Source organism: Lontra canadensis, unplaced genomic scaffold (assembly GCF_010015895.1).
Source record: "Lontra canadensis isolate GAN:19392208 unplaced genomic scaffold, GSC_riverotter_1.0 scaffold179, whole genome shotgun sequence".
In the NCBI taxonomy this organism is placed as follows: domain Eukaryota; kingdom Metazoa; phylum Chordata; class Mammalia; order Carnivora; family Mustelidae; genus Lontra; species Lontra canadensis.
This window is the reverse complement of record NW_022631173.1, coordinates 2,148,774-2,172,991: the sequence shown is the minus strand read 5'-3', so window position 1 is coordinate 2,172,991 and position 24,218 is coordinate 2,148,774. Positions and strand designations below refer to the sequence as shown.

The 24,218-nt window shown below is 37.3% G+C and overlaps 1 protein-coding gene across 4 annotated transcripts in view; it reads right to left on the bottom strand.

Annotated features, from left to right (window-relative positions):
• Nucleotides 1–24,012, bottom strand: part of SPATA6 (spermatogenesis associated 6) — a 133,551-nt gene extending 109,539 nt beyond the window's left edge. For 3 of the 4 annotated variants that reach the window (XM_032846647.1, XM_032846648.1, XM_032846649.1), the window contains exons 1-3: nt 23,765–24,012; nt 5,503–5,640; nt 4,334–4,382 (exon numbers count right to left, since the gene is read on the bottom strand). In XM_032846647.1, the coding sequence (XP_032702538.1) occupies nt 4,334–4,382; nt 5,503–5,640; nt 23,765–23,815 (238 nt within the window). In that variant the 5' untranslated portion in view covers nt 23,816–24,012. Of the gene's footprint in view, nt 1–4,333; nt 4,383–5,502; nt 5,641–23,764 lie in introns of those variants that run through there. The other variant, XM_032846650.1, reaches the window with a different exon arrangement.
• Between the last annotated feature and the right edge of the window lie 206 nt (nt 24,013–24,218).

The following is a 24,218-nucleotide window of genomic DNA, read 5'->3' as shown; positions in this document are numbered from 1 at the left end:
ATTTGGAGAACAGTGTGGAGATTCCTCAAGAAATTAAATATAGAGCTTCCCCATGACCCTGTAATTACACTACGGGTATTTACTCCAAAGATACAAATTTAGTGAAAAGAAGGGCCATCTGTACCCCAATGTTCATAGCAGCAATGGCCACGGTCACCAAACTGTGGAAAGAACCAAGATGCCCTTCAACGGACGAATGGATAAGGAAGATGTGGTCCATATACATTATGGAGTATTATATCTCCATCAGAAAGGATGAATACCCAACTTTTGTAGCAACATGGACGGGACTGGAAGAGATTATACTGAGTGAAAGAAGTCAAGCAGAGAGAGTCAATTATCATAGGATTTCACTTATTTGTGGAGCAAAGGAAATAACATGGAGGACATGGGGAGATGGAGAGGAGAAGGGTGTTGAGGGAAATTGGAAGGGGAAATGAACCATGAGAGACTATGGACTCTGAAAAACAATCTGAGGGTTTTGAAGGGGCCGGGGGTGGGAGGCTGGGGGAGCCAGGTGGTGGGTATTAAGGAGGGCATGTATTGTATGGAGCACTGGGTGTGGTGCATAAACAATGAATTCTGTTACACTGAAAAGAAATTAAATTAAAAAAAAATGAAAAAAAAAAAGTTAAACACAGGGGCGCCTGGGTGGCTCAGTCAATTAAGTGTCTGCCTTCTGCTCAGGTCATGGCCCTAGGATCCTGGGTTCCCGGCTCAGCAGGGAGTCTGCTACTCCCTCTCCCTCTGCCCCTCCTCTTCCCTAAAGCTCTCCCTCACTGTCTCACTCTCTCTCACAAATAAATAAATAAAATCTTTAAAAAAGTTAAACATATACATAGTATACAATCCAGCTTATATCCATATATTCATAGCAATACTGTTCATAAGAGCCAAAAACTAGAAATAATCCAATGTTCATCCAAATGTCCATAAAATAGAAATAATGTTAAATGTAGAAAAAAATTTTAGGAGAACTGCCTTCATGAACTCTGATCTATAAACATGCTGTGTCATTTCATTTGCTTTTTTTAGCTGATCTTTAATCACTCCAATGTTTTGGAGTTTTGGAAAGGGAAATATATTTCATACAATAGAATACTAACTTGTCAATAAAGAGGAATGAAGTACTAATACATAAAACAACATGGATAGATCTCAAAAATATTATTTTAAGTGAAAGAAGCCAGACACAAAAGACTATATATTATATGAATCTATTCACATGAAATTTCTAGAAAAGGCAAAGAGAGAAAATAGATCTGTGGTTGTTGGGGATGGGAAGTGGGCATAAGGAATGCTGGTAGATGACCATTAAGGAAATTTTCAGGTCATGGCAGTATCACAAATTGAATTGTGAGGATGGTTCACAACTGCATAAATTTTCTAGAAATCATTTAACTACAATTACAATGGTGAATTTTGTGAAATGCAAATTATGCCTCACTGAAGCTATTACTGTAAGGGAAGAAGAGAAGAATGACTCTGGCTTTCTTACAAGAACTATGTTTCAGAGTAAAGAAATTGCTAATAAAGATTTCTTTTATAGAGGAATTCCAGCTAATAAATCCAGAAAGTGACAATATTAGGAAAATCACACTTTGTAATCCCTACTTAAAAGATGGATCTCAAAGTTACTTGAGGAAAGACTGATGAGGAACTTTGCAATGGAAGAATCAGGCTGGTGCTGCCTGGAGCTAAATCATCAATTTTAACATCACTAAACTTAAGACCATCAGACTCATATACGACTTGATATTTTATAAGTACACTGCATCAACTCTGAAGGATTCTTGCCGAAAAAATAAAATAAGCCTGAATCTAATCAAACCTCTAGATCTAATTATCAGTTTACATAATACAGTAATAAACAACTCAACAGCCCTTTAAGGAAGCAATCAGTCAAATCCAAGTTAAAGGATATTCTAAAGGACTTGGTTTTTCTAGTAAATTCACAGTGGTAAAGGGGTGCCTGGCTGACTCAGCCGGTAGAGCGTGTGACTCTTGACGTTGGGGTTGTAGGTTTGAGCCCCACAATGGCTGTGCAGATTACTTAAAAATAAAATCTTAAAAAAAAAAAAAGTGAGGGGCACAAATACAGAGAAAAAGATTCAAGAGGTAAATGCTGATACATAGAGTATGAACTATACCTTGATTGGATTCTGATTTTAGCAAACCAACTGTAAAAAGATGTTTTGGTGACAAGTGGGGAAATCTTCATAATGACTACATATTTGATATTATTAAGAAATTATTAATTTTCTTGCATGATACCAGCATAGTGGTATGCGTGTATGTGTATCTTGAATACTTGTGGTAAAATGATGTAAAGATTTGCTTTTAAAGATACCCACAATTACTTTAAGTGGCAAAGTGCACATGTAATAAGACTGATAATATGTTGAAAATTGTTGAAGCTGGACAATAGGTATATTGGACTTCATTGTCCCATTCTCACCACTCTTAGTATGTTTTTAATTTTTCATATTAATACGGTTAGTGGACAATGAAAGACTGTAAACCTAAGAGAAAAAAAGTAAAAGAAAAAGGGGAGCCACAGCTCACAAGAGAGATTAAAGATAAGGACTGACATGTAAGTCTTCAGAAGATAGAGAATACATGAAGCCTAGTCTTTGGAGAGCAGAATATAAGGAGAAAAATAGAAAATAAATACATAAAAAGAGACCAGAGAAGTAAAGCCAGTGGAATAGTAATATTTAAAGACAGAGCAGAGAAAGAGGAGTTTGAGAAAGATACCAAAAAGTAGAATCAGTAAGATGGGAAAAGACCTAAGAGAAAAACTAAATCAGGAAAAGCAAGGCAAGAAAGTTTCCAAATAATAATAACCACAATAATAACCACTAAGTACTCTTCTTATAGTCCCCAAATTTCAAATCAAATAGAAAAAAAGGGGTACCTGTGTAGTTCAGTCAGTTAAGCATTCAACTCTTGGTTTTGGTCCAGGTCCTCCTGATCTCACGGTCTGTGAGACTGGGCCCTGTATGGGGGCCTGAGCTCAGCAAGAGTCTACTTGAATATTCCCTCCTTCTGTCCCTTCCCCCGCTCCCACTCTCCCACTCTCCTTCTCTTTCTCTCTCTCAAATAAATAAATCAATCTTTAAAAAACCCACAAATATTAAAAAAAGAATTATGTTTTGAACAAAAGAATTTCAGAATGAAATATTATCTCATATTTAGATGAGATAATACAAGATATTAGATAAAATTTAGATATTTAGATATCAGAATTCATATTTTCTAAGATACACAATACAATTTCCCAGTTACTGAAGATGTACAAGAAATATTAACATTTATTTAATGTTAGTTTTAAAAAAGGCATTTACCTACTAATACCAAACTGCCACCTACCTAATCCACCACAGTGAAAGATACAATATCAAGCAGTAGAACAACTACAAAAAAATAAATAAGGTATTGACACTGGCCATAAAGAGTTCTCTGGAGAAGAATCATTAAACTGTATAATTCACAAAGATAAGGCAGTAAGCTGGCCCTATTTCTCCCCATATGCCCAGATTCCAGCATGGTGCTGGGTTCCATGTTTCTACAAGGCTGGAATCCCAGTGGGGTGCAGGGGGGAAGAACAGGTGACATTGATGATGCCCATTATTGTTGATGTTTTGAACCACAGATATTTACTAGACCAAACTGGTGATCTCAGATCCCTCTCTAATCACAAGAATAAATAACAGAGCTTTTCATTTCATACCCAGAGCTTGAGTAACTTATTCCCAAGTATATATACAGCTTTGCATTGCTGCTCTCAAAAATAGTTGTATCTTTTTATAGTTGATTCCTGGTACTTTGAGGAATTTACTATTACTCACAGTCTTGAAAATGTCACTTCAAATAATTTACCAACATATTAGATGCAATACAAAATGCAAATCATATATAATTTTAAGCTGCCATGACTTCAATCTTCTATTATTTACTCTATTAATTTGTAATACACTGGGGTTAAAGACATATGCTTGTTTGCAGGGCAAAGCCCCACCCAACGTGGATCTCTATTTTTACATCAAAAACACTTCATATCATCTAAATCAATATAAGGTTCAAGTAAGTCTTTTTGATACCCACAGACCTAACACAGAAAAAGCAAAAACTCTCAGCCTCTGTATAGCATATGTATATTTTATTATTTCCAGGTATATTCTGAAAAATGTTTTTCAAAATTGTTTTAAAATTATCAACTCAAGATTTTTTAAAATTCTTAGTAGACTCTTTTTAACTTTTACCTAACCCAAGATTAAGAAGCATAATTCTAAAATGTCCTAGGATCAGGAATTAAAAGTTAAAGACTTACATTCAAGCTGTGCAACCACATCTCCAGGGTCAACTGCTTCAGGGAACACCTACAGAGGGAGAGCAGGGAGGGAGGCAAGGTGGAGAGGAGGAAATGAGAGGAATATACACATAAAACAACACTCTCTGTGTTTTCCCTCTCATTCCCCAAATACTCCTTTCCCAACCAAAGAAACTTTTGACATTATTGAAGACTGTCACTTCGTCTCTGCTTCCCATGATCACTATGGAGGATTTGACAATTACATATTACGGCTGGCCGACGCTCCCTCTCCCACTTCACCCGTGCTTATCTTGACCTCCAGTTCCTCCCCTGCTTGTTTCCATGGTCATACTGGCCTTCTTCATGCTCCTGCAACTCATCAAACTTATTCCCAACAAGATGCCTCTCTATTTGCTATTCCTCTGCTTTGAATACTTTTCCCCTAGACCTTTGAATAACTGCTAACCGTCTCAGAATTCAGGTTCAGCTTAAATGTTACTGCCTTCTCTATCCTTTAAATTAGATAATCCCCCTAATCACCCAGCCCCTCCCTGTCCCCCTGCCTTCCCTTTACTTCTTTCATGACACTTACCACTATCTAAAATTGCATTATTCCTGTGTTTACTTGATTATTTTCTGTTTCTCATATTACAATGAAAGCTCTGAGAGAGGAGGCTGTTTGTCATGGTTACCCAGTGCCTATAGAACAGTGCATGGAACAGAGCTAGACATGGGTAATTCCTTGCAGAAGAAAAGGAAAAGGAAGGAAGGAAGGAAAGAAGGAAATAAAAAAGTGAGGAATATGATTAGTAATAACCAGAAGCAGCAGTTTCAGGGAAAAATTGAAAAGAAACTCATAGAATGAAGTACCATAAGATAGCCATTGTAAATTTTTACCTATTAATGTCTCCTCTCTCTTTTTTATAAAAATTATTTAATACTCAGATGCTCTATTTTAAATAAAGCCCACTAACACAATTTTAGAAATAAACTGATTCATCCTGAAAAAGAGGCAACTGATTCAATGCATAAATAATGAATATTTATTTTCAGATTTAAATTACAAATCTCCTCTTGAATAAACCAAAGTATATAGTCAGCAACAATAATTTGTGTTCTGGGTTTTTATTAAAAATTCAGAAGTACTCTGATTATTTGTAAATATTTGATCTGATATTTGAACTCACCTTTTCAAACACCATTCTGGCATTGAAGACCAGTGGAAAATTGGCTGGGACACATTGTGTCTTTTTGTATTGGCCAAACACACAGATGCTAAGATAGATGTCCTCCTTGTCTTTCAGCACCACTCCTGGACAAGTTACCTGAATGAAATTAGATAGAGAGATGTAACTGCTTTATGAATCCCCTGAACTATCCTACTAAATTAATTTACAAGGCATTACATAAAACCACTAGTCTGCTAAGGTAATAAAATTACGCTCAAATAAAAAAAGGAGAGAGAGATTCCCATGTTTGCAGAGTTAAATGAAATGCCTTTATAACTTCCATCCCTCTGAGAAATCTATGATTTTCCATTTGGTTCTTTGTGCCACATTTGAAGCTCTGTGTACTGGCTCTTGGGACAGACACGAACAGTTTTAAACAATAAGCCTTAGGCACCCACTTTATGCTGAATGCTGACATAAACTTACTCAGCATCATTGAATCACAGAGGATTTAGACTCAGCAGAAACACAGCACTATCCTAGAGGACACACACAAAAACTAGCGATAAAAAGCACAAATCTGACCTGTACCATCCTAAATAGCAGCCCATACACACCCTCATCAAAAGCAATATGACAAAGTTTCAAAGCCAGTGAATTTTAAGTTTCTAGCCAAATGAAATTTTCTAAATATGAAATTGCATGTAATTAGCCTCATCATTGACAGAAAGTATAGGCACAAAATATAGGGTTTCTAAAAACTACATGGCACAGTCTCCCCAGTCCCTGCCATATTTCACTGGCAGTGATCAACCATACACTTAGTAGGATATTAAAGGCTCTCTAAGATTTGAATCCAACTTACCCACATAGTAATATTTCTCAATGGCTCCCCAATAATACAAAGTATTTTTTATTATCCTCTGAACACACACATTACATTCTCCCATTATCTGGATGATTATTCAACACTCCATTCCATCTCCTCTCCTCATTTATACTCACCAATTCCCAAGGCTTACATCAATCAACTGCATCTCCTACACAAAACTTCTCTTGACTCACCAGCTATCATTATTCAATTCAATCTAATCCAAACATTTACCACGAATTTACTATATTCAAGTAAATACATTTTAGATTCTCATAACATTTTGTAGTTCTCTTAAGGCCCAATTATTGTCTCCACACATTTTAATTAAGTGGATACATCTCACCTTTTAAAATTATAATTGCCGAGGACAGAAACTTTATTTTCCTCATTAATATATCCAAAACCACAGACTTTGGTATTTAGGAGAAGCTTAGAGATTATCACGTACAGCTTCATATTTTTCATATATGATAACAATAGAGCCCCAAGAAAGTATAGGTGATACACTTATTTAAAATGACACAGTAAATGAATGAATACAAAACATTCAAAAGTGCTTAGAAAAGTGCCTAATAGAGCATTCAACCAATACCAGCTATAGCTATTGCTAGACTGAAAATCATTATCATTTGTCATCTCAACACATTCCTGCACTGAATAAATGACTAAGGCTTCATGTCTCTTTGTACATAGCAGCTAAGATTATTTTCTGTGCCAGATATTTTGATTCCATCTCCCTCTTATTGTTTTCCACTTCTGTCCTAATATATTCCCCCAATGATCATTAAAATCTATTAAAATCCATGTCCTCAGCAAATTTCATGTTGCCCATCACCTTCAATTCTTACTGTGCCTCATTAAAATAAAATCTGTTAGAATCCAATTCCACAGTACCCAATGTGGTATCTGAAAGCCACTTATGCCTATAGTTGTGACTAGTCCAAAATTTAGATAGATACTGAGTGTAAAATAAAAGATTTTGAAGATTTTGAAGACTTATTCAAAAAGATTTTGAAGACTCATTACAAAATCAGCATAAAATATCTCATTAATAACTAATGCCTTGAATATATTGATCTAAATAAAAGTATTATTAAAATTAATTTATCTACTTCTTTTAACTTTTTAAAATGTAGCTGGTAAAAAATTTAAACTTACATCCTTGGTTCAAATTTGTCACTTATATTCTATTTCTATTGAGTAGCACAGCTGCTCTAATTGTCCTACTAGAAACTACTAACTCTCTTTCCAATGTGTAATATATGCGAGAAAGCATGAGTTTTTCTCATCCACAATTCTACAAATTCTGCCATGCTTTAATACAACACTGAGCAGCTTTCCAAAAAGAAATCAGGAAAGGAGGATGGGTAAAGAAAATTACATGGGACAAATAGAAAATAAAACAACCATATGGATAATTACATGAATGCAAATATTCTAAACATTCTAATTAAATAGCAGAAATTGTTCAGATTGGATAAAAAGGCAAGACATAATATATGGTCTTCAAAGAAAATTCCTTTAAAGATAAAGACAGACATAGCAAAGGTACTTTCACTCTGGAAAACAGCACGGAGGTTCCTCAAAAAGTTGAAAATAGAGCTACCCTATGACCCAGCAATTGCAATACTGGGTATTTACCCTAAAGATACAAACGTAGTGATCCGAAGGGGCACGTGCACCCAATGTTTATAGCAGCAATGTCCACAATTGCCAAACTATGGAAAGAACCTAGATGTCCATCAACAGATGAATGGATAAAGAAGATGTGGTATATATACACAATGGAATACTATGCAGCCATCAAAAGAAATGAAATCTTGCCATTTGCAACAACGTGGATGGAACTAGAGGGTATTATGCTTAGCAAAATAAGTCCATCAAAGAAAGACAACTATCATATGATCTCCCTGATATGAGGAGGTGAAGATGCAACGTGGGGGGTTTGGGGGATAGGAAAAGAATAAATGAAACAAGATGGGATTGGGAGGGAGACAAACCATATGAGACTCTTAATCTCACAAAACAAGCTGAGGGCTGCCGGGAGGAGGGGGGTCGGGAGAGGGTGGTGGGGTTATAGACATTGCGGGGGGGTGTGCTGTGGTGAGTGCTGTGAAGTGTGTAAACCTGGAGATTCACAGACCTGTACCCCTGGGGCTAAAACTACATTGTATGTTTATAAAAAAATTTTAAAAGTATATAAAAAAAAAAGAAAAGGTACTTTCAGAATGGTAGATCAAGTACCTCCAAAAATCAGCCCCTCTATAAAAGCAAAAGGGAATACTTATAAAAGCAAAAGGGAATACCAACAACTGTCAAAATGAACTTTTTACAGCTCTAAAAACTAACCAGAGATGTGCAACAATCTGAAGAGCATTTATTGGAGAAAAACAGCTGAACTTTGGTTAAAACAGTGATATTGTGGTATGTTAATGTATTCTATTCCCAATCCCCTCTACTCAGGTCTTCTGAAGCCTTGAAAACCAAAATCCTTAGAATTATAGTAGCCATGAAAACCAGCAGTCCCACAGACACTGGAGGAGAACAGGTTTAGTGCTACCCAAAAGCCCCATCCCTAGGAAATTGTCATTATTTGATCTGACAGTACCCAGAAGCCCTCATTCACAGGGATTCTATTTGACTTGAACTGGAGTTCACTCATATAAAGAGCCTTTCTCCTCAAGGCAATTGTCAAAAACAATCAGTAGCAATTGTTTAACACCACAGATGCCTGAGGCAGTGATCACAAGTGAGGCAAAACATAACCTGATCAAAATGCTTAAAAGGTAAAGCTGGAAAATCATGTATATGGGTGTGTGAGGGCTGGGGAGGGTGCTTTCTTTGAGAAGTACAATATATTCTTGGCAATTTAGAAGATCATGCACATGTTCAGGGCTGTGCATGTGCCCAGAAATGACCTGATGAAACCCTAATCTCTCACCTCTAGCTGACCTTGAGGCTTTGGGAGAGTTGGAAATGAAAGCTAAGCCAGAGTTGTAAACTCCCTGTAGGGCTTAGAAAACATGCCCCAACAAGCACACAGAAATCCTTAGCAAAGACTGGGAGACTTACTGGCTGAAGACATTTAAAGGATATAGAAATCCAGTCATTAGCAAGTCATTAAGTTAACCAAGAAGAGACTCTGGTGGCCACACATGACAAAGAATACAGACTTTAACTCAGGAGAGTAACTAAACAAACAAAAAGCAATAGCAAACAATGAACCCTGAGAAATAGGGGGAAGTTTGATTTACAGAGTTCCATATTATATTATTTAAATGTTCAATTTTCAACAAAAAATATAATATACAAAGAAACAAGAGTATGACCCATACACAGGGGAAAAAGCAGTCAATAAAAACTATCTAGGAGGAAGCCCAGAAGTTGGCTTTACTAAACAGAGACCTTAAATCACCTATTATAAATATGTACAAAGAACTAAAGGAAACCTTGCCTAAATATCTAAAATAAAGTATGGCAACATGGCAATAATGTCTCATCAAAGAAGGAATATCAGTAAGCAGAAATCATTTTTTTAAAGAACCAAATAGAAATTCCAGAGTTGAAAAGTACATGACAGATATGAAAAAAAATTCACTAGAGAAGCTAGCGGAAGAAAGAATAAGTGAACCTGAAAATATATCAACTGAGATTATCATCCTAAAGAACAGAAAGAAAAAATAAAGAAAAATGAATAGACTCTCAGAGATCTGTGGGATACCATTAAGCACAACAACATAGATATAATAGGAGCCCCAGAATAAGAGGAGAAATGGCCAGAAAGAATATTCAAAGAAATAATGGACAAAAGCTTCCCTAATTTAAAGAATTGCAATCTACACACCCAACAAGCTTAAAGAATTCCAAACCGCATCCAACATAATCAAACTTTCAAAAGACAAAGATGAAGACAGAATCTTTAATGCAATATAAGAGAAGTGATTCAGCAAGTACCAAAAAATCCTCCGTAGGTTTAACAGCTGATTTTGCTTCAGAAACATGAAGCTAGAAGGAAGTGGGATGACTTATTCAAAGTGCTAAAGGAATTTCATAACATTTGCATATTGTACTTCAATTTTTTCAAATAAGAATTCAATTTCAACCAAAAATCCTCTTCAAAAAGGAAGGAAAATTAAGATATTCTTGGATGAACAGAACAGATCATTAGCACAACTTCCCTACAAGATATATTAAAGAGAATCCCTCAGTTGAAATGTAAGGACACTAGACAACAACTCCCAATCACATGAAAAAAAGAAAAAAAAAAAGCACCAGGAAGGAAACTGCATAAATAAATATAATGACAGTATAATTTTTTCTCTTATTTCTCCATCCTTATTTCAAATAAAATTATATAAAGCAGCAATTATCAAACTGTGTTGATGAGGCTTATGTGTATAAAGATGTATTTGCATGAAAATAAAATCATTAAGAAGAGAGGGAATGGAAGTAAATAGAAGCAAAAGTTTTGTGTGCTATTCAAATTAAAATTTGGTATTAATCCATACTAGATTGTTATAAACTAAGATGTTAACTGTGAACCCCAGGACAACCACCACTAAGAAAATAACTAAAAAATATAGTAATAGAAACAAAGGCATTAAATGGTACATTAGAAAACAGTTAACTCAAAAGGCACTAATGCAGAAACAGAGAAACAAAAAAAGACATGACATGCAGAAAATAAATAGCAAAATGAAAGAGGCAAATCCTACCTTGTCCGTGATTACATGAAAGGTAAACTGACCAACTACTCCAAGCAAAGGCAGAACTTCATAAAATGGATAAAAACTATAATCCCACTATATGTTGTCTATAAAAGACACACTTCAGCTCCAAAGACACAAATGGGTTGATAGTAAAAGAATGGAAAAATTAACTATGCAAGCAGTAACCAAAAAAGAGCTGCAGTAGTTATACTCATATCAGACAAAATAGACATTAAAACAAAAACTGGACTAGAAACAAAGAAGAATATTTTATAATGACACAACAATTAAAAACACATATGACATACATTTCAAGAAAATATATGTGCACTTAACGGAGTTCCAAAACCCATGAAGCAAAAAAAGATAGCTATCTCTTCAAGGAAGATAAGTAAATGACCAATAAATTCATGAAAATGTTCAAAATCACTAGTCATTAGGGAAATATAAATCAAAACCATAATGAGATACCTCTTCACATCCACTAGGAGGACTATAATTAAGAAGATGTTGTTAACAAGTGTTGGGGAGTATCCCCAAAAATTGGAACCCTAACACTTTGCTACTAGAAACGTATTAACGGCATAGTCACTGTAGAAAAAAGTTTGGCAGTTCATCAAAAAAACTAAATAGTTACCATAAGATTCAGCAATTCCTAGGTATATACCCGAGAGTGCTGAAAACATACAGCAACCCAAAAATACATACAAGGGTATTATACATACAAGCAAAAGTATTAATACATATAAGCAGCATTATTCATAATAGCCAAAAAACAGATACAATCCAAATGTCCACCAACTGAAGAATGGATTAGCAAAATGTGGTATATCCATACAATGGAATATTATCTGACCATAAAAAAGAATAAAGTACTAACAGATGCTACATGAATAAATCTTATAAACATGCTAAGTTAAAGAAGCCAGACACAAAAGGCCACATATTATATGATTCCATTTATATAAATGTCCAGAATAGGCAAATCCATAGACCTAGAAATCCAATTAGTGGTAGCCAGGGTCTCGGAAAGAGGGAGGAGGAATGGCAGCTAACAGGTATGGGATTTCTTTTCTTTTTCTTTTTTTTTTTTTAAGATTATTTATTTATTTATTTGACAGACAGAGATCACAAGTAGGCACAGCGGCAGGCAGAGAGAGAGGAGGAAGCAGGCTCTCTGCTCAGCAGAGAGCCTGATACGGGGCTCGATCCCAGGACTCTGGGATCATGACCTGAGCAGAAGGCAGAGGCTTTAACCCACTGAGCAGGCAGAGAGAGAGGAGGAAGCAGGCTCTCTGCTTAGCAGAGAGCCGGATGCGGGGCTTGATCCCAGGACTCTGGGATCATGACCTGAGCCGAAGGCAGAGGCTTTAACCCACTGAACCACCCAGGCGCCCCTGGTACGAAATTTCTTTATAGGGTGATGAAAATGCTCTGGAATTAGTGGTGATTGTTTCACAACTTCATGAATATATAAAAATTCACTGAATTATACACTTTAAATGGGTATATTTTATATATGTGAATTATATCTTAAATTTTTTTAAATTAAAGATTCAGGATAAAAGCAAAATGATAGAAAAGGGTATATCATATGAATATATGAATATCATAAGAAAGCTAGGGGACTGTCTTAATATAATAGAGAGTAAACTTCAGAAAGAGAAAGATTACCCAAGTTAAAGTGAAGCGTTTTATAGTGATTAAAAATTTGATTTGTCAAATTTCAAGTTTCAAATTTTAAAAATCAAGAAGATATAAGAAAAATGTATAACCAATTAATAAGATACTATCAAAGTAAATGAAACAAACTGAATTTCATTACTTTCCTCTTAGTAACTGATAAAATAAGCAATCAAAAAATCACTAAGAGTATGGAAAATGTGAACAACAACTTTCAAATAATTTGACCTAATTGACATTTATGTAATACTCCATCCAATAGCAGAAGGATATACTTTTTTTTCTAAGTGCACATGAAAACATTTATCAAGAAAGATGATACTGTGAGCCATAGAAGTCTCAACAAACATAAAAGGACTGAAATCATGCAGACTATATTCTCTAGCCCCATTAAATTAAATAGAAATAAATAACAGGAAAATACCTGAAAAAAGCCCTAAATATTTAGAAATTAAACACCATATTCCTAAATCACTCATATGAGTCAGAGAAAAAAATACAAAACAAATTAAAAAATATCTTGGAGTGCATGAAAATGAAAAGAATATATAGAAATGTGTTAGATATAATTAAATCACTTCTAAAAGGTGTATTATAGCATTAGATCTTAGAAATTCCCTTTAATTCTTTCTCTGCAGAAAAGGCATTTGACACCTGTAAGCTCCATTCATGAAAAAAGCTCTAGCAAATAGAGGACTGCAGAAAATTCCTCAACTGATAAAAAATATCTATGAAAAAGCCTGAATTTGATATCATACATAGTGCTGAAAGACTGGATGCTTCCCCAATATCAGCCAAAAAGGTCAGTATGTCCATGCTCAACACTTCTATTCAACAATGTATTATTATAAAGGCCCTGGCCAGTACAAAGGACAAGAAAAGGAAATAAAGACTGAAAAGAAATAAAACTGAATATTTGTAGACAACCTAATTGTAGTCTACACTGTACAAAAATGCTACTAGAAATAAGGAAAGAGTCTGATGTCACAGGATATAAATTCAATATGCAAAAAATCAATGCTATTTCTCTATACCAGCAATAAAATAACACTTATAAAATGAAAAATTTTAAAATATCATTTACAATAGCATTAAAACCTGAAGGATGTAGTACTTACATATACATTTAAACAAAATACGTGTGAGTCATGTCTACTGAAAACAATAAACACTTCTGAAAGAAACTGAAGGTCCAGATAGATGTAAAAATACACCAGGTTCATGGACTGAAAGACTCAATACTGTTAAAATATCAATTCTCCCAAAACTGGTCTATAATTTCAGTGCAATTCCAAGAGCTAAAAAAACCCCAATGGAGTTGACAATCCAGAGATAATTTCACTTCAAATGAAAATTAAAGTAATTTATACAATCTGAAAACAATTTTAAAATAAGTAGTTAGGATTTTTCATCTAGGGGAGGGGAGGAATTAAAAAAAAACAAAACAAAAACTATAAAATTAAAACAGAGAAGGAAAATACTTGGCAGTCATTTAAAAAGAGAGACTAGGGACAGCTGGCTATCTCAGTCAGTAGAGCATGACTCTACTGATCTCAGGGTGTGAGTTCAAGCCCTACATTGGGGGTAAAGTTTACTTTAAAAAAATTAAAAATTAAAAATGAATAAATTAATAAATATGAAGACAGACTACATGAGAATCCTTGAACATGTAGTCAATGAAATTAAAAATCTCAATATAGGAGTTTGGGTTTTTTTTTTTAAGATTTTATTTATTTATTTGAGAAAGAGAAAGTAGGAGAGAGAGTGAGCAAGGGGCACAAGCAGAGGAAGAGGAAGAAGTAGGCTCCACACTGAGCAGGGAGTCCAATGTGGGGCTCCATCCTGGGACCCTGGAATCATGATCTGGGCCAAAAGCAGATGCTTAACCAATTGAGCCACGTAGGTGCCCCTGGGTTTTTTGCTTGTTATTTGTTTGTTTGTTTGTTTGTTTTTGAGAAAGAGAGAGAGAGAGCGCATGTGCACACCCAGGAGCAGGGGCGAGGGGCTTTGAGACAGAGAATCTCAAGCAGGTTCCATACTCAGTACAGTCTCTGCAAGGCTTGATCTCATGACCCTGAGATCATAACCAGAGCTGAAATCAAGAGTTGGGACACTTAACCAACTGAGTCACCCAGACATCCAATACAGGAGATTTTTAAAATTTAACTTAATAATTTAATAATATAATCCTGAAGAATTCCCTATAACAAGATATAAAAGTAAAAATTACAACAAAAAAAGCACTTAAGAAATGTGGAGAATAGATAAAAGTTCCAATATATGTCTAATAGCAGTGTCAGAGGAAAAAAGAAAACAGGATGGAAAAAAATGAAATTCAAAGACATATTAGCTAAGAATTTACCTAGACCTGAAGAAACCCACAAATTCCCAAAGGGAAAGTATACACCCAGTACAAAACAGAGTAAGTAGAAATGAATCCAGTTCTACAGATCACAGTGCACTAGAATACATTAAGAATAAAGTGAAATATATAAACATAGTAAATATTTTAATATATCTCTATTACAACCTGGTAGATCAGGCAGACAAAAATATTAATATGGAATTGAAGATATTTTGGAGAAAATAAACTTCATTTGATAATGGCTGTAGAGACCTAAATCCAAAAATGAAGTTATATGTAATTTTCAAGTAAATAGACAACATTCACAATAATTGGGTAAGTATTAGGACACAAGAGAAATCTTAATGGAAATAGTCAGTAGCATGCAGATGTCATTCAATACCCCCATGCAATTAAATTAAAACACCACAATAAAAGATAGTATGTTTGTATATGTGTAGGTAAGTATAGCATGGGACAGGGGAGTATATACACATATAGAAATCCTATGCATCTTGAAAATGAAACTAAATCCTAAATAGTTCATAAGCTAAAGTAGAAATCACAATAAAAATGATAAAAATATTTAGAACCAAATAATTTTAAAACAATATTATCAATCCTTTTGGCATGTCAGTTAAGCATCACTTGGAAGCAAATCATGTGCCCTAAAGACAGACAGTAATATGAGAAAAATATTAAGAAATGCAGAGAAATGATAAAACAAAATTCAGAATAGTGAGTAGCCAAAGGGCAGAAGTGAGAAAGGATTCTATTAGAGAGATATACAGGAGGCTTCACCTTCATCCAAAATGTTTTACTTCCTAAGCTGATAGGTAGGCACATGGGTGTTCAGTATGTTGCTCTTTATAATTTTTTGTATGTCTAAAATATCTTAAAATAAATGTTTTAAGAATAAAAAACCAAGGGACCCTGGGTAGCTCAGTAGGTTAAGTGTCTGCCTTCAGCTCAGGTCATGATCCTGGAGTCGAGTCTTGAGCTTGGCTCCTTGCTCAGCAGTGAGCCTGCTTCTCCCTCTGCCTGCCGCTCCCCATGCTTGCATGCTGTCTTTCTTTCTCTCTGACAGTTAAATAAAATCTTTAAAAAAAAAAAAAGCAAAAAAAACCCCATACCGAAATCTTAATGAAACAAGTATCTAACTCAGATAGCAAAACCTCATGTATGAACACAAACGAAAGTTCCTAAATAAAAAAATAAGCCAATCCAAATACAGAAAAAATAATGCATTCTAACAAAAAGAATTTACCATAGGAATATAAAGAGTGCAACATCGCAAAATGTGTCCTTTTAAAGACTATGGGAACAATATTACATAATAATCTCAAAAAGCATTCAGTATAATTCAATGCCTCAGGATGTTTCCAAAATGAAGAATAGAAGGGAACTTTCTTAATTCAGTAAATGAAAATCCTAGAGCCAATGTTACATTAGTCTGAACTATATGAAATTGCCACGGCTTTTTTTTTTTTAAGTCAAAAAATAATCCATTGTCAGCAAATTTGTAAGATTCAATATAATACTGGTGAAACCTCAGAAGCACAACTTAAAATAAAAATAAAGAGACAAGTATATTTACTGTTACTCCTACTGTTTAACTTTATACCAGAAATTCTACTCAAGGACATACAATAAAGAAAAGAAAACAAAACAAAACAAAAAAACATTGATCGGGAAAAGTCAAACCTATTCCTACTGTTTAACTTTATACCAGAAATTTCTACTCAAGGACATATAATAAAGGAAAGAAAACAAAACAAAACAAAAAAAAACATTAATCAGGAAAAGTCAAACCGTCGTTATCCATAAACAACATAATTTTCCACATAGAAAATCCAAATAATGACTGGAACTAATGTGAGATTTCAGCAATGTGCTGAATTCAAAATGTGTGAAAAGACATATAAGAATATTCACGGAGTGGGGATGGCGCCTGGGTGGCTCAGTTGATTAAGCATCAGCCTTCGGCTCAGGTCATGATCCCAGAGTGCTGGGATTGAGCCCCACGTCCGGCTACCTGCTCAGCAGGGAGCCTGCTTCATGCTTTCCTTCTGCCTGCTGCTCCCCCGCTTGTGCTCTCTCTCTCTCTCTCTCTGCAAAATAAATAAAATCTTAAAAAAAAACAAAAAAAAGAATCTTCATAGGAATACAATTTGTAATATCCCCAAACTGGGAAAACGTCCATCAACAGTAGAATGGATACAAAGGAATTGAATAGGCAGTGTTCCAGGAATGGCATACAGATGGCTACCAGGTACATGAAAAGATAGTCAACATACTGTCATCAGAGAAATGCAAATCAAAACGGCGGTGAGATATCACCTCACAAATGTCATAATGGCTATTATCAAAAAGACAAGAAATCCTAAGTGTTGTCAAGGGTGTGGAGGAAAGGGACCCCTACCGCACTACTGATGGTAATGTAAACTGAGTCCAGCAACTGTGGAAAACAGTATGGAAGCTCCTCAAAAAATTAAAACTTGAACTATCATATGATCCAGCAATCCCACTGCTAGGTATATATCCAAAGGAATTTTAAAAAGGATCTCATAGAGATGTCTGTACTCTGATGTTCATTGCAGTATTATAATAGCCAAGATATGGAAAACGACCTAAGTGCCCAACTGTCCCTGAATGCATAAAGATGTGAGAAGATGTGAGATTATACATATATAATCTATAGCCATGAGGAAGCAGGAAATCCTTCTTTGATTTGAGACAACCTGGATGGGCTTTGAATGAATTATGCTATGTGAAGGAAGTCAGAGAAAGTCAAATACTGTATGATACCACATATATGTTGAATCTAAAAAAGATAAACTCAGAGAAGCAGAGTAGAGTGGTGGTTACCAGGGGTTGGGAGACATAGGGAAAATGGGGAGATAATTATTAGTCAAAGGATACAATCTTCTAGTTGTAAGACTGACAAGTCTGGGGATCTGATGTACAACATGGTAATTATAGCTAATACAGTCTTATGTACTTGATATTGCCAAGAGAATAGATCTTAAACGTCCTCACCACAAAAAAATAAATGGTAACTATGTGACAGGATGGAGGTAGTAGCTAATTAGCTAATCCTATAGCAGTGATCATTCTGCAATTTATAAATGGATCAAACACATCTTTTTTTTTTTTAAGATTTTATTTATTTGTCAGAGAGAGAGAGAGTCTGCGCACAAGCAGGGGGATTAAAGGCAGAGGGAGAAGCAGGCTTCCCGCTGAGCAAGGAGGCTGACACAGAACTCCATCCCAGGATCCTGGGATCACGAACTGAGCCGAAGGCAGACACTTAAGTGACTGAGCCACACAGGTGTCCCTACAACAGTAGGGACAAATCAACCTGTTGTACACCTCGAATTTATACAATATTATGTGTCAATTATAGCTCAATAAAGCTGGGGAGAAAAAAACAACAGAATGATTAAGACTATTGTTTTACAAGATGACAGGGCTGAATTCTCACTAAAAACTAGACATTAAAAAGTTCATACTGTGGAGAAAAAGATTTCATGAATTCAAATTATATTGTGATAGAAGTCCTGATAGCAGTTACCTTTGAGAGAGGAGGGCACAAACGGAGTGGCTGGGAGGGATGGAGCACAAGAGTGCAATGTGGGGTGCTGATATTGTAATTATTGATCCAGGTGGTGATTACACACTTTGGATTTGTGAGTATACTTGCTGCATATAGAGTTCTATAAAGAGTTAACTTAAATCAGTAGCATTGATTTGTTCCCCAGTGAGAAAGAAAAGGAAAGAAAAATGTATTTGCTAAGACAGCAAAAACAAAGTGAAAAAATAATGTTCAACTAGATCGCTGAAATTTATATTACATATAATTGATAGGTTAGTAGCTAAGAAATAGTCAACAAGAAGAAAAACAAAAACAAACAAAAAACCGCTGGAATTCCTAAAGGCAAAGAACATAAACTGGCTATTCACAGAAAATGAAACCTCTTGGATTAGACTAAAGTTATGTAGCCACAAACCAAGAAATGCCTGGAGCATCAGAAACTGAAACAAGAAGGAAGGATCCCAATCCTACCCCTCTTACCCCTCTACTCCCTACCCCTCAGCTCGCAGGCCTTCATCCCCTACCCACCTCCAGAGCTTTCTGAAGGAGTGTTGCCCTGCTGAACTTGTATTTTGGACTTCTGCCCTCCAGACGAGGAAATAAATTTCTGTTGTCTTAAGACATCAAGTTTGTGGAAATTCGCTATAGTAGCGCTATGAAATCAACACAACCGCCTGAGCCTCAGTAGTTCCATTTCTAAATCTAGTGCCTGGAGCACTGGGTCTGTATTCCCTCCTTTATAACAGATAGTTTGCAATTTACTATACGTGTGACTAAAAACTAAACCAATGCCCTAAGTAAAAACAAAACTAAACACCCAGAACTAATTTATAATAAAAGATCTATTTTTGTATGTAAATGCCATGGCAGGACTAAGCTAGAAGATACAGCATTTGCACCTATACACGGAATCTATGTAAAATGGACAGTTTCTAAACCAGAATGACAAGTGCCCTAACTGGCAACTCGAACATAAACAGTGCTGCCACTGGTGCCACAATTTTCCAAAAAAGTAAACTCTTAGCAGAGTTTCAAACAAAGCAAAGTATACTCTTTCCTCAACTTACACTGTAATTGTATTCCTAGAAAATCTGATGTATTTTATACCACCTTGCCAAAAAAAAAGACTGTGTTTAGACATAAAACAGATTCTTAACCTCTAATAATTGTACGAAGGTTTTCACCTACACATTCAATAGGACATGCAAGTCGTGCAGAATACCAGACAATTAACACCAGTAGGAGCCCTAAATACTAAGGTAAACAAAGGTAGCCCAACAAATTTCACTGGCATTTAAAGGTCTATCAAAAAAGAATATAAATTAATCACTATTATAAAAATAAACAGTATTATATAGTAATTAAGGAAATTGACTTGATCTGCAAGAATCAACACTGACAAATTTTGGTAACTGAACTGGAAAAAAACAGGTACGGGATACATAGAGTAAAATACCACTTGCATAAAGTTTTAAAACAAATCAATAATACAAGTAGCACACAGACATGCACAAATATACAGTAAATGTACAAAACCAGAATGAAAATAATACACTCCAAATTCAAGACATTGATTGCCTCACCTCTAGGAAGGGAAGAAGGAAAATGGGTCAGGAAGGTGTACAAAGGGAACTAACTGTAGCACAATTGTGAGACAAATCACTCCACGGAAAGCTGGAGAAGGATCACAAATGTTCAAATGAGTAGGGATCAAAAAGGACCCAGATCTGTTTGCCCCAGTGTTATCAATAATTTGATGAGGTAAAGAGGTGAAGGGAGTATACAGAAGAAAAACCAGGAATTATATATCTAAACTAACCCCAAACTAACACTATTCAGATAAGGCAAATTGGCTGGTTTCACTGCCCAGGCACTAGGCTTTATTATTCTCTGATTTTTTTCATTCTCCCAAATAATCTCAAGAAAAATGAACGACTTATTAACAAAAAGAAGAGAGAAGGAGCAGCAAAAATACTTTTTCATATCACAGATAAGATGTATCAACTATTAAAAGCGTAAGTGATAGGAGATGTAATTCTTTTGCTGCTCTTGAAAAACAAGTTACTTGGCCTATTATATCTTTCTCCAAAGATTCATTGAGAAAAGTCACACCTTCTTCCTAGCAATATATTTTCTCTCAAGTCATAAGGCTCTGTGGAGCAACATAAAATGTTGTGTTATACACTAAAGCCTTTCATGTTTACTATGTTCTTGCTATCATATTACCACAGTATTAAACATGAGATTACTACCAATACAAGACCACAGCAAAACACAATCGGGTGGGGGAGGAGGAGAATGGAGTGTCACTTTCTTTTTTTTTCCTTCTTCTTTTTTTAAAGATTATTTATTTATTTATTTGACAGAGAGACAGATCACAAGTATGCAGAAAGGCAGGCAGAGAGAGAGAGAAGGAAGCGGGCTCTCTGCTGGGCAGAGAGCCCGACGCGGGACTCGATCCCAGGACGCTGGGATCATGACCTGAGCCGAAGGCAGAGGCTTTAACCCACTGAGCCAACCAGGTGCCCCTGGAGTGTCACTTTCAACAGGCACACAGAGACCAAACATCTAATTTCCAGTTAACAGGAATCGGGAACAAATTAAATGTTACCACAAAGGGAAAAAAATTCAGGCAATAATATGACATGGGATATTCTATATCTGAGCGTGGTATCTTCAAAAGGCAATACACACAGAAAAAGTTGTACAAGGATGAATGTCCATAGTAGCTTTCCCTACAGCAGATGAGTATGGATGGGAAATAAGTTTGAGGAGACAGAGCTGGATGTGTGACCGCTCTGAGTATATCATTTTGTAGGTTTTTAATTTTATACCATGTAAACATAAAAAATTAAATTGAAAAGAAAACACTAAAATTTAAAAGAAGATGCTAAGAGTATCTATGGTCATATAATTCATCTATTCAATCAAAGCCAAATTAATCAAGCTTGCTTAACTTGTCTGGTTGCTAATGGGTCTTTTTTGCTCCTTCTCAGCATCAGAGCCATCTAACGGGCTTTCTGCTGGTCGGAAAACTTAGCTTCTCGTTGCAGAGCTGCCCCTAAAGAGTTGTGCAACCCTAAACAAATAACTAGCCATGCTAAGCCTCACCTGTGAAATGGAATTAAATTCAATGACAGCTAAGATTCTGAGAATTGTAAAATTCTGACTCAAGTGTTTGTTGAAAAGAGTTAAATAGCAATGTTTGCACCTGCATAATTTCTTCAGCTTCAACAGACACAGAACTCCATTGTACTAAAGTAAGTCACTTTCTGCAGTACAATCAACACTGAGGAAGAAAGGTACTGAAATCAAAAGTATTTCTGCAACTCTTTCTGGTAGTAATCAGTTACAATGAAGTACTTCCTCTGGAAGATTCTATTGGCAGTGCAGGGGAAGCAGCTGCACTCACTAGGCTGCTAAGCCCCATTGGCTGGCGGGGGAGGAAGCAGCAGCCAGTAACAAAGTCTGGTGAGGCAGGGCGTGCCTGAGGAAGAGTTTGACTGTTTCAGGCCAAGCCCTTCAGGAAGCTTCCTGTAATCTTTGGCTAAAGGAATCTTACTTTACAAAGAAGTTGCTAATCTTTGGCAGCTGTGGGATGAGCACTATAGCTTGCCACAGAGCAGAGTAAAATCTCTGTGGCTTTAGAGATAAACCAAGAGTGCCAGAAACATTCTTCCCCTCCACCCTGCCTCACAATCTGTCCTACCCAGCCTTGCCTTCTTTAAGACCTAACAAAAGATCTAGAACAATCTTGTGACCTCCAGGGAGGTAACATGGACTGTGTTACAGAGGCCTCATTCTAATGCGAGGAAGGACAGCCAGGAAAGCAGGGCATGGCCAAGGCGGGGTTAAGTGGAGAAAGAAGCCATGGGCAGGAAGAAGTAGGGAGAGCTTCTTGGGGCAGCATTCAGAGGCGTGGTGTTAGATACAGAAGTACCCTCGCACACATATACCTGCCCCAGTTTTGCTGGGAGATCAAAGAGTTGAGAGATAATAGGGCTTGGGAGAGGTGGAAGGAGAGAAAAGGGTCTGAATGGGGGAATTTTTGCTCCAAACTGCTGGCATGTCTAAAATGGGGGTATAGAAAGGTTCTCTGGGGATTTCCTCTAGAAGAGAGAGGCTGGAGCTTTGTCTGAAGATGAGAATGAAAGGGGTCTGTAAAAAGTGAAGAGGAGGGAGTTTAAGAACAATTGGAAGGGTCTTCTGAAATGATTAAGAGGGATGCAGATTTCTCATGCCATGGAGAGGTCCAACCTCTCTCACTTAAGGAAGGACATGGGGGCTCAAGGCCTCAGCTGGATTTCCACAGCAGGTCTGGGCACGGGATCCTCTTGAACAAGTCTGGTCCTCTCCAGCAAGTTCAGAGAATGAGCAGTTTCTCTGTAAAAGTTGGTGCCTTTCTTGGAGTGACAAGAAGGATAAGGGATTCAGGGACCTGAAATGGTTTCTGAGGGCCTGGCCCTGGGGGAGATGGCAAGGTGCTCTGTGCGATACTGACACAATTTAGTTGCTGGGTGTGAGGATTCCACATTGAAGACCGAGAGTAAAGGCTCCTTCACCAATCAGAAGCTTGGAAATTTGTCTGAAAGAATCTGCCTGCAGTGATTTGGAAAGAAAAGTCTCCCTTGACCGGAGAGAAACGGGACTCTTAGAGAATAGGAGCAGAGAAGAGGAATTTAAAGAGAAGCTCCTCCATCCCAATTCACTGGAAAGTTAGGGGCAGAAGAGGAGGGGCTTTCTGAAGTGGTCTGGAAATGATCTGATGGAACCCAAACTGGAAGCCGGGATAGAGCGAGGAGAGCGGAGGTGGGAGGGCAGGAAGGGACGGCGGGGGTGCGGGGGGTGGGGGGCAGCTCTGCGTGGCTGGAGTGGGAGGGCCTTCAGGATTTTGAAGTAGGAGGAGACAGAGGTGACGCGGGTCCACAAGGCTCCCGAGGGATGATTCGGAGAGTAAAGTTGGTTCGAGGTGACTCGGGGTTCAAAGAGGTGAATAAGGGAGGCGACCCCGAGTAAATGCCGGAGGCTCGCCGACACCCAGGCCGGGGGGGTGAGGGGTCGCGACCCGTACTCACAGAGCGGATCTCCAGCGCCAGAGCGCATTGCAGCGCTTTCACCTTCGGCATCCGCGCGGGGTGGGGCGGCGGGGAGGGACCCCGGCCGCGGGCCCGAGTGAGACGAGGAGACGCGGGGCGGGGCGGGGACGGGGAGGAGACGAGGTGGCGGCGGCGGTGGCAGCTGTGGCCCCCAGGCCGGGGCCCGCGGTCCAGCCTGGGTCCCGCCCGAGCAGCAGCTGTGCGCGGGGCGCGGACTCGTTGTCATGGCAGCCAGGAGGGGCGGGGCCGGAAGAGAGGCGGGGCGGGGAAGCGCCGGAGCTGCCACTCCTAGGCTAGAGGCCGGGGGCGGGGCTCGGCGAACGCCAGAGGCGGTGCCACGCGGGGAGGCGTGGCTTCCGAAGGAGCGGGTTGGGGCGGGGCAGTTCTTCTGTGACTTCAAACAGTGGGCTCAAAGCCAAACAAAGGAGAGAAT